The sequence below is a fragment of the Protopterus annectens genome, chromosome 1.part0 (assembly GCF_019279795.1).
Source record: "Protopterus annectens isolate FY-2018-M chromosome 1.part0, PAN1.0, whole genome shotgun sequence".
NCBI lineage: Eukaryota > Metazoa > Chordata > Ceratodontiformes > Protopteridae > Protopterus > Protopterus annectens.
Window position 1 is genome coordinate 1,280,624,296 of NC_056725.1, and position 15,188 is coordinate 1,280,639,483.

At 40.4% G+C, this 15,188-nt stretch overlaps 1 protein-coding gene across 1 annotated transcript in view; it reads right to left on the reverse strand.

Annotated features, from left to right (window-relative positions):
* The window catches only part of MALT1 (MALT1 paracaspase), a gene marked incomplete in the record, with an annotated part of 841,583 nt that overhangs the window by 46,709 nt on the left and 779,686 nt on the right, over positions 1-15,188 (reverse strand). The window contains 1 exon segment of the mRNA XM_044066161.1: positions 13,129-13,278. Within this exon segment, the coding sequence (XP_043922096.1) occupies positions 13,129-13,278 (150 nt within the window).

The window sequence follows — 15,188 nt, forward strand, 5'->3', positions numbered from 1 at the left end:
GGGTCTCACCAGCTGCTGCATGTGCTTTGTGAGGTACATGTCGAAAGGGGAATTGTACTCAATAATGGGCCTTACAAGGGAAGAATACAGGGATGTTATGACCTCCTTGTCCCTGGATAAGATACTCTTACTAACGAAGTGGACCATGTAGAAAGCTTTCCATACAATGGAGGCAATTTGGTGGTCAAAAGTCAGCTTGCTATCAAGCTGAGTGCCCAAGTCCCCCACAACTGATTGCATGCTTAGGACCTTGTTATTATGTGATAATTTGTGGGGACATCACTCTTCCCAAAGGGGATGACAATGCATTTTTTGGCATTTAGTTTGAGGCCATGCTTCTGGCACCAGTCATTTGTTTGAGTGAGACCCTCTTGGAGGACGTCCACATCACTAGGGGAGTTGATGACAGTGCTCGGCTTGCAGTTATCTGCCAGCCTGGTCAGCCATAGCCCAATGGTTTTGGCCTGCACCTCAGAAAAGTATATCCCAAACAAGAGAGGCCCCAAGACTGATCCCAGGGGTACAGCACTCATTACGGGTCTACATGGCTTCCCCTATATTGACTAGGTGGGTTCTATCAGTAAGCCAGTTTACTACCCATCTGGTAACATATGGATTGATGCCTAGTTGAGAGAGTTTATCTATTATACCCGAGTGGGGAATAATATTGAAGGATTTGGCCAGGTCAAGGTAGGCAGTGTGTGCCATCTTCCCCTTGTCCATGACTTTGGTGACTGTCTCAATGAAGTCGACAAAATTTAACAAGCATGACCTCCCCTTGATGAAACCAAACTGTGTGGGATAAAGTGTTTGGAGGTTGCCAATGTCCTTGTCAATGAGGTCAATGATAATCCATTCCATGGCCTTGCAGATCAGACTAGTTAGACTGATAGGATTATAATTTTCTGGATCGGAGGACGCCCTACCTTTGTGCAAAGGGATGACAGTGTCTGTCTTCCACTCGGCTGGGACGAAGCTGGTATGCAGGCTTTGGTTGAATAGGGTGCCTAATGGTGCTGCAAGTTCCTGCCGGAGTTCATACAGGATGCAGCTTGGGATGTTTTCGGGTCCCATGGAGGCTGTATATTTTGCCTTTGAGAAAGCAGTGATGACTTGCTCAAATGAGATAAGGGGAGGGGGCAGGTGCTGGGGATGTCCTGATTTACAGATGGTGGAGAGAGAGGGATGAAGTTTTCAATGAACCTGTCTGCCACCAGCAGGTTGGCTATATCTATGGCATTTATGTATGTGGTGTCCCTGACCACCAGTTCTGAGCAGATCTGAGTGCTTCCTTTAATTCCTTCTCCAAATCATTTCATGCAGACACCAAGAAACATTTTTATACCAGATCGGTCGAGGCCCAGGTTAACAACGACCACCACCAATGCTGTTAGCCTACAGGGTGCTGGCGGAAATTGGGCTACTGTTGGCCAAAGGAGGAGAAGAGGTGGAAGACATGGCTGAAGGCAGGAAGAGAGGAGAAAGGCTAGGACTGTGGTAGTGAGGGTCGGAACTTTGAATATTGGCAGTATGACTGGTATAGGGAGAGAGCTAGCTGATATGATGGACAGAAGGAAGGTTGGTATATTGTGTGTGCAAGAGACCAGATGGAAGGGGAGTAAGGCTAGGTGTATCGGAGGTGGGTTCAAATTGTTTTATCATGGTGTGGATGGGAGGAGAAATGGCGTAGGAGTTATTCTGAAGGAACAGTATGCTGAGAGTGTTTTGGAGGTGAAAAGAGTGTCAGATAGAGTGATGTTTATGAATATGGAAATTGATGGTGTAATGATGAATGTTGTTAGTGCGTATGCTCCACAAGTTGGGTGTGCAATGGATGAGAAAGAAAAATTTTGGAGTGAATTGGATGAAGTGGTGATGACTGTGCCCAAGGGTGAGAGAGTGGTGATTGGAGCAGATTTCAATGGGCATGTTGGTGAAGGGAACAGAGGGGATGAGGAAGTGATGGGTAGGTATGGTGTTAAACAAGGGAATGCAGAAGGTCAGACGGTAGTGGATTTTGCAAAAAGGATGGACATGGCTGTGGTGAATAAGTATTTTAACAAGAGGGAGGAGCATAGGGTGACGTACAAGAGTGGAGGAAGATGCACACAGGTGGATTATATCTTATGTAGGAGGGCCAGTTTGAAGGAGATTGGAGACTGTAAAGTGGTGACCGGAGAAAGTGTAGTTAGGTAGCATAGGATAGTGGTTTATAGGATGACGTTGGTTATCAAGAAGAGGAGGAGGAGTGTGAGGACAGCACCAAGGATCAAATGGTGGAAATTGAAAAAGGATAATTGTGAGGTGGAGTTCAGGGATGAGTTAAGGCAGGCACTAGGTGGCAGTGAAGAGTTACCAAATAGCTGGGTAACTACAGCAGAGCTAGTAAGGGAGACGGCTAGAAAGGTGCTTGGTATCACATCTGGACAGAGGAAGGACGACAAGGAGACATGTTGATGGAATGAGGAAGTACAGGAGAGTGTACAGAGAAAGAGGTTGGCAAAGAAGAAGTGGGATTGTCACAGAGATGAAGAAAGTAGACAGGAGTATAAGGAGATGAGGTGCATGGCAAAGAGAGAGGTGGCGAAGGCTAAGGATAAGGCATATGAAGAGTTGTATGAAAGGTTGGACACTAAGGAGGGAGAAAAGGACCTGTACCGATTGGTTAGACAGAGGGACCGAGCTAGGAAAGATGTGCAGCAGGTAAAGGTGATAAAGGATAATGAGGGAAATATACTCACAAGTGAGGAGGGTGTGTTGAGGAGATGGAAAGAGTGCTTTGAGGGGTTGATGAATGAAGAGAATGAGAGGGAGAGAAGGTTGGATGATGTAGGAATAGTGAATCATGAAGTACAATGAATTAGCAAGGAGGAAGTAAGGATAGCTATGAAGAGAATGAAGAATGGAAAGGCTGTTGGCCCAGATGACATACCTGTGGAAGCATGGAGGTGTTTAGGTGAAATGGCAGTGGAGTTTTTAACCAGATTGTTTAATGAAATCTTGTGAGGATGCCTGAGGAATGGAGAAAAAGTGTGTTGGTACCGATTTTTAAGAATAAGGGTGATGTGCAGAGCTGTAGTAACTACAGAGGGATTAAATTGATCAGTCACAGCATGAAGTTATGGGAAAGAGTAGTGGAAGCAAGGTTAAGAAGGGACGTGATGATTAGTGATTAGCGGTATGGTTTCATGCCAGGAAAGAGCACTACAGATGTGATCTTTGCTCTGAGAGTGTTGATGGAGAAGTACAGAGAATGTCGGAAGGAGTTGCATTGTGTTTTTGTAGACTTAGAGAAAGCATATGACAGGGTGCCTAGAGAGGAGTTGTGGTATTGTATGAGGAAGTCAGCAGTGTCAGAAAAGGATGTAAGAGTGGTACAGGATATGTACGAGGGTAGTGTGACAGCGGTGAGGTCTGCGGTGGGAGTGACAGATGCGTTTAAGGTGGAGGTGGGGTTACATCAAGGATCAGCTCTGAGCCCTTTCCTATTTGCAATGGTGATGGACAGGTTGACAGACGAGATCAGACATTAGTCCCTGTGGACTATGATGTTTGCAGATGACATTGTGATCTGTAGTGAGAGTAGGGAACAGGTGGAGGAGACCCTGGAGAGATGGAGATATGCTCTAGAGAGAGGAGGAATGAAGGTCAGCAGGACTAAGACAGAATATATGTGTGTGAATGAGAGGGAGGATAGAAGAATGGTGAGGATGCAAGGAGTAGAGGTGGCAAAGGTGGATGAGTTTAAATACTTGGGGTCAATAGTTCAGAGTAACGGTGAGTGTGAAAGAGAGGTGAAGAAGAGAGTACAGGCAGGACGGAGTGGGTGGAGAAGAATGTCAGGAGTGATTTGTGACAGACGAGTACCTGTAAGAGTGAAAGGGAAGGTCTATAAGAGGGTAGTGAGACCAGCTATGTTATATGGGTTGGAGACAGTGACATTGGCAAAAAGGCAGGATTTTGAGCTGGATGTGGCAGAATTAAAGATGTTAAGATTTGCACTGGGTGTTACGAGGGTGGACAGGATTAGGAATAAGTATATTAGAGGGTCAGCCCAGGTTGGAAGGTTTGGAGACAAAGCCAGAGAGGCACGATTATGTTGGTTTGGACATGTGCTGAGGAGGGATGCTGAGTATATTGGGAAAAAGATGCTAAGGATGAAGCTACGAGTAACAGGAAAAGAGGAAGGCCTAAGATAAAGTTTATGGATGTGGTGAGAGAGGACATGCAGGTGGTTGGTGTGACACAGCAAGATGCAGAGGACGGGAAGAAATGGAAACAGGTGATCTGCTGTGGTGACCCCTAACGGGAACAGCCGAAAGAAGATGATGATGATGACACTATGAAAAAATACAGCTAAATTATTATTCTTAAAATGCCTTGTAGTACTGGGGAGTTTCCCCCCGGGCCTATGCTGAAAAAGGGGTCCTACCTAGTTGAACTTTCCTGGTAAACAAATGTTAATAGATAAACAAACTGTACAATAACATTATGGGGTTTATATATTTTGTCTCTAGCATGACACTGAACATGGTGAACAAAGTTATGAAGAATGAATGGTACAAGAGTAGTGAGAACATTCACTTTCCCCACACTGTTTCAGAAGTCTGGTGCAACAACACAAGCATCAGTACAAAATACAGCAAATAAAGCATACAGCTACATTTAACCCAACAATGCATTGCGTCAAGCATACATTTCTACAAATGCTTAATTTCAGTAAGTACACATTCACTGCCAGATAAGTACAACCAAGTACTACTGTTTTACTACTGCTGTCAACTGCCATAGCAATATCAGTGGACAAAGGTGTCCAGCAATAGTTCTGGTAATTAAGAAAATTTAATTAACTGTTTTTATGGAGCATGTTCTTAGGAGGCGGTTTAAGTCAGCACCTTGTAGCATTCAGTTTTTACACTTTAGTCATGTAGAAGCAGTCAGGTCCTAAAGAATCTTTCTTCAGCTATGAGCAGTTACAAATGGCTATAGAAGTAGCTTTCAGGCTAGCTGGTTAAAGATAACATAATATTGTTTGCATGGCAAAAGGTTTCACATTTGACATGCACTGTAATGTTAGGCTCATCAAAGCAGAGTAAATGGAAAATATTATCACAAAAAGAATGTGTCAACTGAATGAACTTCACAATTCCTTTTGTGGACTTCCATTTTGCCACAAATCTAATTTATTTTGGACTGAATTTTGCCATAAAATCCCATGACATTCAATGATGCCTGTATGGTATAGTACCATGCTAGAATTATACTTTAAAATGGGTTACCTTGTTTTGGTCTTTCTATACATTTTTGATGGTAGTTTTATTATTTATTTATTTATTTGACATTTTTTTAACCAGGTTGGTCCAACTGAGCAAAAGCCCATTTTCAGTGGAGACCCAAGGAGAAAAGCTCCAGTAATATATATAAAATTCTATTTAAAAAAGCCACAACAGAAGAAGAAAACTGTTTTATGGGAAAATGTGTGATTTTTACAGAAATAATAACATTCTAATGACTAAATATGTAACAGTTTTCAAGTGTGGGAAAGACAAAACAGGTGAATTCATATAAGTTAAATTATATACAATGTAGCAGCATCCGGGAGAAGTAGTTTTAAGTACCCACTTTATTGTATTAGGAAAATGGGTGCTGATGATAATATTTAGTATTACTCCATTTATAGTGTTAGTAAGTATAGTTAGCAGGGGCAGGAGAAGGGTGTTCAAACATCTGATAGTGTTAGTAAGGGATGAGTAGTAGGGGAAGAATAAAGTTAAGTTGTATCCCTAGGGAGATATACTTTACAGAAGTTTAAAGTTATACAAGGATAAAGGAGATAATGCAAATTAAGCATTTAAACACTTGGACGTATGGCTAAAAAGAGGTAAGAAATGGGTAGTAGATAGAGAGGGTACAGGTTTATGTGGGGTCATGACAGGGGCCATGATTTGGCTAGATAGTTCTTTAGTTTTTGTCTGAAACTGATACTGTGTGTAATGCTTCTTATGTTATGGGGAAGTCTGTTCCAAATGTGGGCTACCGAGTACTTGTATAATACATGCCCAGTAGTTTTCCTGGGTTTGTATATTTGAAGAAGATGTTGGTCTGTGGTGGGTAGAGGACGAGAGCAGTATAGTGAGATATAAGTTTCGATAGGGAAGGGCATGCAGAGGGTTTGTTTAGTAGAAAGTGAGTTATATGAAGTTGTGATAGTTGCAGTTGATGGGGGAATTCTAGCCATTGTAGGTTCTTTAGAGCTATGCAGTAGTGAGAGGAATTAGGTACGTTTTCAACAAATTTTGTGATTTTATTATAGGACTTCTCCATCTTAGATATTAGTGAGGATTGAAGGCTTGTGAGAATTGTGGCAGCATAAAGAAGGCTAGATAGTAAGTACGTTTGAGCTAATGAAAGTCTAGAAATGGGTTAGAAATGTTTTGATCCTATAGAGAAGAACCAGTTTTTGATAGTTTTTTTAACGGATGGTTGGACATGTAGGTCAAATTTGAGTTGATCATCTATTATCACTCCAAGTAGTTTTGTATGAGATTCTACATTAATGACAGTTTTATTTAAGAATGAGACAATGAAGGCAGTTTTGAGATGTGAGAGTGATTTTGGGAGGAAAAAGCAATAGTTTAGTCTTTTTAGGATTTAATATGAGCTGATTTTCTGTAAGCCACTGCCCAACCGATAGGAAAGAGTTTTGGGTAGTAGAGTGAATTTCAGACATAGTTTTAGAAAAGGAAATGAGAGTTGAATCATCAGTGTACTGAATAAGACAAGAATGTTGGCAAGAGGTATAAAGGTCATTGGTGAAGATGCTGAACAGAAGGGGTCCCAGGATGGACCCTTGGGGAATACCTGTATGTATAGGAAGGAAGGGAGAGCAAGAGGAGTGTCATCCGATGGCTTGTAGTCTATTTGAGAGATAGCTGGGGAACCATCTTAGAGTGGAGGCTGAGAGGTTAAGGTTGTCTAGTTTGTTAAGTTTTGAATGGGATATTGTGTCAAAAACTTTTGGCAGGTCTAAGAACAGGCATGAAACAAGACTGCTATTATCATGAGCTTCTGCTATTACATGCGTGACAGACAAGAGGGCTATAGTTGAACTATGGTTTGGATGGAAACCATGTTGAGTGAGTGTTAATAGGTTTTGTTGGATGAGGAATTTGAGGAGCTGTGAATGAACGCATATTTCGAGGATTTTTGAGAGGGGGAGAGTATAACTATTGGTCTAAAGTTAGATGAGTCTGTGGAGTTGTCTCCTTTGTTTAGTGGTATTACACAGAAGGATTATTCGATATCAGGTGCAGTGGCTTTGTGAATAGATCTATTAATAAGTACTGAAACTGGATAGGCTACTGAGTTAGCTGCAAGTTTGAGAACAGGACGGCTATCCTGTCAGTTGATGGAGAACCTGGTTTTAATTTTAGGAGGACGGATTTGACATATGAGGTAGGAATAGGTGTAAAAATAAAAATGTTATGATTTGGGGGTAGTAGGAGTGGAATTGTGGTGCTGGAGTTTAGGTCAGTATTGGTCAGTTTGTGGATTGCAGGGAGGCAGTGTTTTGTGAGTTGTTTGGAAAATGATTTGGAGTATGAGGGCATCTGGGGCGAATGACTGAGTTGATAGCTCTCCAGAAACATTTGGGATTTGAGTGATGAGTAGTTTGGGCTGTATAATAACATTTTTTTCTTATCATTATAAATGTGTTTTTTTGTTTTGTTCCTAAGTTCTTTAAAATTTTGATGGTGAGTAGGGGATTTGGTTTTAAAAGCCATGTTTTCCAAGCAGAATCTCTTTGATGCATAAGGGAATGGATGTCTTTAGAAAGCCATGGGGCAAAATCAGATTTTATTCCGATTTTACGAGAGGGTGCCAGTGAATTGAGAATATCTAAGAATATGTTATTACATTTTTGTACTGCATCATTAGGGGGAAGTGTGTGTAGGCATGACCAATTTACAGAAGACAATCTTTCATTAAAATTGTAGGACTGAAGGTAGAGAGCTTACAGCAGTCTTTACAAATGTGGGGTCTGTAAAGTTGAGCAGAGTGCTGTTGGGCAGAGGTAGGCAGGTGGTCACTTATAGTATCTGGTAGTGTAGTGGGGATGTGATAAAGGCGAGAGTCGGTAGACAATACCCAGTCAAGGACAGTCCCAGTATTCAAGTGTTTGTTCAAGTGAGTGGGGTTAGTTATGAGCTGGGTAAATCCAAAAAGATTGATAATATGGAAAGAGGAGTCTGTATTTAGCTATTTCCAGTCCATATTCACATCACCCAGTAATAAGGGTTCATACAGTATGTTTTGGGAGGCCCAAGACAGTATGCTTTCTAGGATTGGGATATTATTCCCAGGAGGGATATATACGGAAGCAATTACAATTTTGTGTGGGAGTTTATCTGACAGTTCAGAAATAAAAGTTCAGCTGGGTGAAAATCAGGTGGTTGGGTGGATGGCGGAGAGGTTAAGTTGTTCGGAATACAGTATAGCATACTCCACCTCTTTTTTTTAGAGATTGTATCATGATGGAAGATGTTGTAGCCTGAAGGTAGAATTTCTTTGAGATATGAGGTTTTGGCCATGTTTCAGATAATGTTAAGATATGTGGGAAATAATGGGAGATGCAAGAATGAAGTCCTTTTACTTTATTTTGCAGGCTTTGAATATTTATGGAAAGTAAGGCAGGGTTTTAGGGGAGGATGAAGGAAGGGTTGAGGAGGGGTGTGTGGAGATGGGGAAGGTAGAGAGATATGTTGTTTGGTTAGTAGTGTGAAGTGATATGGAGGGACCAGGGTTAGGGTGTATGTCACCTGATAGTAGGAGCAGTGTAGCAGTTAAGGAAAGCTTGGAAGTATAGAAGTTATATTTGTGATATTTATCTTTGAGTCTTGGTGAATTAGAGGTAGAGAAGTTTACGTTTTTGGTTTTGAAGAGGTCTGAGAAGGAGAAGCTGAATAAGGAGGGAGAAACATAAGATAAGGTGTTGTTTTCATTATTATCAAGATGGGAGAGAGTTAGTCCAGATTTTAGATAATGGAGGTTGTTATAATTGGTTAAGTAGGAGAGGAGGAGAGGTAAAGAGATTGTTAGGATGCAATACAGCACTGTTTAAGAAGGAAGGGGTTGAGTGAGGGTGTTTTAACTTAAACGTAGGTAAGATGTAAAAAAAGAGGGAAAAATGCCTGGTTGAAGAATTGAAGGAGATAGTGGGAAAAGAAGGAGGAAATGTCTGGGGGTGAAGTTTTGAAGGAAAAGATATAAGAATGTTGTTGAAGAAGAGGAGAATGCCTGGTTGAAGAATTAGAGGAAAAATAGGTTAATGACTTGTGGATTTAGAGTACTGGTGATGTGGAAGATTAGTTTGGCGATGAGGTGAAGCTAGAGGGAGGGGATAGAGATGATTTTTATTTGAGATGAAATTAGATATGGTGTTAGTTTGGATTAGTGAGTGGAGATAGAGTGTGGATGGGTTGAAGGTGAAAGGGTAATGAAGGGGTGGAGATTTAGTGGATGGGTATATAAGAAATGAGTAGGGAGGTGAGTGGGAAAGAGGATAGGGTAGGGGAGTGGAGTGAGCCCAAGCAAAGTGAGGGGGAATGGAGCGGGATGACCCAGGTTGTGACTGTTCGCCCGGAATTGAAATAAACAATCAGTAAGTCGGTGTCTTAGAAATGTATTAAAGTGGAGTAGTTAATCCTTAACTACAGTTCTGTTTTCCCTAGTTATTTATTGTTTAATGTTCTACTTTTCCAGGTCTAAGTTTGTCCAATTAGCAGGTGAGCAAGGTATAATGCATATCTAAGGGTTGAAATATAAGGTAAGGTATTTAGAGTTCGTACTGCAGCTAAAACAGACTAATACAATAGACTAGGAGCACAGAGGTTTGGTTGCGAGAAAAGTAATAGCAATAAGAAGGGGTAAAGGAGGAGTCAGAAGAGAAATAGGAGTGTGGCCAGTGATGTGGGGAAAAACTAGTTGTGGAAGACTGTACAAGCACTGGAATTAACAGCTGTATTTAACATACATAAATCAGTATCCGTTGAAAGATGCAGGTGGCCGCAGTATTCTGTTGCCCTTTTGTTATGGAATAGAGGTCTATCTGTGAGTATTGCACAGCAAGCTGGCACTGTAAAACAGACTTCACTTATATATAAAAAAGTGAGATTAGTTAGAGGTCGGCTATACACTGTTGAAGTACGAACTTAAATCAACTATTTATAGGTTATTGTGGTAATGAGGTTAAGGTCCCTGGAGTGTGTGGCATGGAGTGACTGGGATTTCATTAGATGTAGCATACCTAGCAGCTCTGGGTCAGACATGGCTTTGTAGGTCAAGCAGAGATTGCCTCTAAGTAGGCGATAAGAGACAGAGTATAGCTGGGAGTTTTTTGAGTCTGTCTGTATAGGGCACGTGTCTATGGCCTAAGATCCTCTTAGTGAGGTATTTTTGTGGCCTTTCCAGTTGTTGTAGGTGTCTAGTGAGGTACATACCAAATGGGGCATTGTATTCTATAATTGGTCCAAACCACCACTAAAATGTAGCAAACCACAGAATAAAACCAGGAGAATGTGAACAATCCAAAAGGACACCAAAGTTTATTAACAAAATGTTAAGCGCTTTCCTCTCCACTACAGGGACGTCCTCAGAACAAAGAAACATCACAGTCACCCATCCATATTAAATACCCCCATGAATTAATCAATTTGTATAATATAAAAAAGTTTTGTTTAGTATTGTGTTCTATATTTATTAGAAATGTTCTTAAATGTGTTTTAAGTAATTGTTTTTTAACTGAGTATAATTTCTGTGAGTATTGATTTAAATTTTAATGATTATACAAATTGATTAATTCATGGGGGTATTTAATATGGTTGAGTGACTGTGATGTTTCTTTGTTCTGAGGAAGTCTCTGTAGTGGAGAGGAAAGCGTTTAACATTTTGTTAATAAATTTTGGTGTCCTTTTGGACTGTTCACATCCTCCTGGTTTTATTCTGTGGTATTCTATAATAGGTCTAATGAGAGATGGGTAGAGAGGGATTATGACCTCTTTCTTCCTGGATGAGAAACCGTTTTGTGCCACATTGAAGGACATTCTGACTACAGTGGCAATGTGGTTATCAAAGGAGAGATTGCTGTCAACCTGTATCCCCAGCTCTCTTATCACACCTTCAGTGTTTAGTGGACTACCGCCTATGTGGTAGTTCATGGACACAGAATTATTCCCAAAGGGAATGACAATGCACTTTTTGGGATTTGAGCTTAAGGCTATGGTTCTGGCACCAGTCATTGGTGTCAGTGAGGCCTTTTTGTAGAATGTCTATATCAGTTGGAGAATCAATAACGGCTCCCAGTTTGCAATCATCTGCGAACTTGGTCAGGGTATAGGAATTAGTTAGAGACAAGGTACTTAAAATTTTCACACGTTTAGGAGATGTAATAGCTGAGCAATAGGCTATATGTGTCCTGTTGCAAGAATCAGCAAAGTCGGTGGATATTGCTGCAGATATAAGTGGTGGTATGACATTAACTTAAGCTGCAAGAGTACCTGAATGTCTCACCTGGTTCAGTGGTAGGTCTATAAGGATTAGAAAGAGAAGGAAGTAGACAGGAGGGATCAATGGTAGGACAACGAGGGTTAGTAGAAGAGGGAAGTAAAGTAAGTAAAAAGACAAGTGGATGTGAAAGGAAGATGCCAGAGTAGTAGAGTGAGGGCAAGAATAGTTGTGATGGTTGAAGTTAGATTATATGAAATGTGGTGTTGGCACATGTGCACAGCCAAGATGAGGAGAGGTGTTGTTTCAGAGATGGCTTGAAGAGATTAAAGGCCTATATTTGCATCTCATTTGTACCCTGTATATTATGCCACTGGCCTTCAGCATTAAAGGTCACTACTGGCTTGGAGTGCATAAAGTATGCAGCATAAGGAGTATATGCATAGGCCTACTCTCAGCATCTTTGGTTTTACAGTCACTGGGCATTATTTGTGGACATAAAGGAATATCCACTACTTTCTCTTTGTTAAGTTATTATTGGTTGGAAGAGTATCCATGTCTGTATTTACTGGTATACAACACCTGCACTTCTGTGTACCTGGGTATCTCTTATGTGGGTTGGGGGAGGTTATGTGCATGTGCTATTATGTTTACTTTTACTGCAGTCCTCACTACATGCATATCTCATGGCTGAATAGTAGCCTCTGTCCTGCTAACCGCCCTCGCTTTCTGCACTGCTATATTGTCTCCACTTAAAGCTCTGGTCTGCAGCTTTTCTATTTCTGAATCATACAGATATTCTAATACATACTACTCCCTTTCCTATTTGTTTAGGGGTAATGCAACATGAGGCTGGTCAGTGCACAGCAGTGTTCCTGTTCTCTGGACATTTTGCATTGCTTTTGTGAATTACATTTGGTTTTATACAGACCTTCTGAATTATTAGGCCCTTACACTGAGTACCATGTTTACAAACCTTGCTCTATAGTTTCTCAGGTCTGACTATGATGGAAGATGGCATTCATGAGAAAAAAAAATTGAACCGACACCTCTCTTTTGCAAACATACAGGGTATTTTATTGAGTCAAAATAAAATGGAAAGTTGCCAGTATTCTCATTCAAAAAAAAAATACTTACAAGAGAGGACAATGTTAACGGCTTTGGGAACCTTGCTAGCAAGCAGCTTGCTCTTAAATACCAGACATCAGAATAACACATATTCCACACCATTTTGTTACCAAACACAATGTAGACCTAGGACTCATTCTAGACAAAAGTCTATGGCCATCAAGCCATTCTAATCATCATGCCACTTTCAGAATCTGGAGCAGTGCATAACTGTTTATTCTGAAAAAAGTGTCTAGAAAAGACTCAGCTATCACAAACCAAGTTTGCAATAATAAGCAACTAAGGAAAGTTTATGCAAATTAACCAAGTCTGTCTAGCTGTGGAGCACAAAGTTCTAAGGTTATAGCAGTTATGAATTTAAACCTCTGACCTTGGTTTTGGATTGCCCAGTTTCCAGCCTAAACAAGTCAATTAACTATTCAATGCCCCTATATCTTTCCAGTAAAAAATGGTATTTATGCTTAGGGGTAAAAATGAATTACAAGAAAAAGCAGTCACCATGAGCCTTTGCCCACTGTAGGTTGCGTGCCAGGGATTCTGCAGAACAAGCTGTTTTCTGGATAGGATCTGATAAACATCTCTTCTCAGACAAACTGCTGCGAATCTCCAATGCCTGCCTTCCTTTGGTCAGACGACACTTGCCCATATCTAAAGCAAGTACAAAACCTGTTAGATTTCAAGTAAACCACATTTTATCACAATAAGAAGATTAGCAGTCTGTAGCTAAACAGCACTAAATTCCTACTGTTTTAAATATGAAATCAGTATAATTTAATGTAACAACTTCTAACAATAGAGCTGTAAGACAGATGTGTGAAGTGTTCACTGTATTCACCATAACAGTATATTATTAACTGTCCCTATCTTAACAGCATCTTCTTGGATCATACAACCCACACTGTCAGTTGTCCCCAGTTTTGCATTTTTTCCCCGCAATCTGTAATAAGATACAGCCCATGGGGCTGAAACTAGCTGCTTGTACAATGCATGGAAAGATAACACAGCCTTCCATGATGATAATGCCAAATTCTGAAGCCCTGCTCCCGTACATTTCCAAAGAATGACACAAGCAGCATGTGGATCCCACACAGCACTTTCAATTATTTTAACTACAATAAGTCAGCCTCCTCCACGTCCCCAGATTCAGATGGTAAATAAAGATCATTTTTCTTTCTGAGGGGAAAAATAAACTCTAGGCTTCCCTGATCTTTTACAGCTAAAACATTCCTCTATGGGAGCCATTCAAATTATTGTTTATTAATGTTACAGCCATTATAATCTGTTTTCCTGCTACCCCGACCTTTTCCATGTAATAGATTAATCCACCATAAAATTAAGGTGCCTAACCACAGGCTAATCATAGCTATAAAAGCTTTCAGACACAATTTTAGCCACATTGCACTGTTCTCCTGTTATTTGGATCTTTCTTTCTTTTTTTAACAAGTTAATCTGTCATACTGTTGTGATGGCTGAGTGCATTTAGCACAATGGAGGGGAAAGTGAATCCAGAATGAAGTCAGTAATAATCAAATCATTCACTGTTATGGATAGTAAATCACATAGCCTAATGAAACATGACCTTATCTTTTTTTTTCCATAGTATATGGCTGTGCAGAATATGAAGTCATGCAATATGAAGGCATGCTGATGGCTCCACATATAATCCCTTGGATGACCACAGTAGCAAAACAACATGTACCCTTGAAAGTGCAATCCAGCTTATAAAGGTAGGAGAACACAGATCAAACAACTGTTCACAAACAACAGAAGAAACTCTTTAGAAAACATCAGTGGCTGTAGCTGCTGTTCCTATTAGATGGGCTCTGATGGATCTTCCCACAGAATTGTAGTAAAAATGTATGCAGTGAGTGAGTCAGCTGGAAGTATTTTTCAGTGGGCTCCAGACTTATTTGGTGCAAAGGAACCTAAAAGCTGATCTGTCTTTCTCTTTCATTATGGTAATCTATGCAAACAATTGCCTTCTGTGAGCTGTTCTATGGAAAACATGATCCCCTACATTTAGTGGAAGAGTTTAGAAAGAATGGAGTTGAATATTTTGGTCAAAGAAGTGCCTACATGGCCTCAGGCATAAAAAAGAATTAGAATAAAAAGTCAGTCTATGAAAGACAGTATAAGGTTCAAAACAAATAAAGGCCTGAAGTTCTGAAGTCCTTTTGGATGAAGTGATTTGCAAAAGGATGATTGTCTTCCAATACAAAAAACTTTAATGGGACCAAATCAAATGCATGAAATGGACTTTTTTCCTCAAAATATCTAAGACAAAATTAAGGTGCCATTTCAAAATGAGACTTCAAACTTAACCCCACCTCCACTGTAGGTTGGGCAGCAGAGGAAAGAACATATTCTGGCAAGGTGGCACAGAAGAAGATCAGAGCAAACCAAGTCAATAGACCAGCAAGGCAGCACAGAGTACAATAAACTTGTTAGAGACTTATATAGATAACAGACTAGTTCAGTATAGTCAAGTTCCTTTGAGTCATCATTTAAATACTTAACAAGAGCCAATCAGAAATTAAGCTCATGAATATTCATAAGTT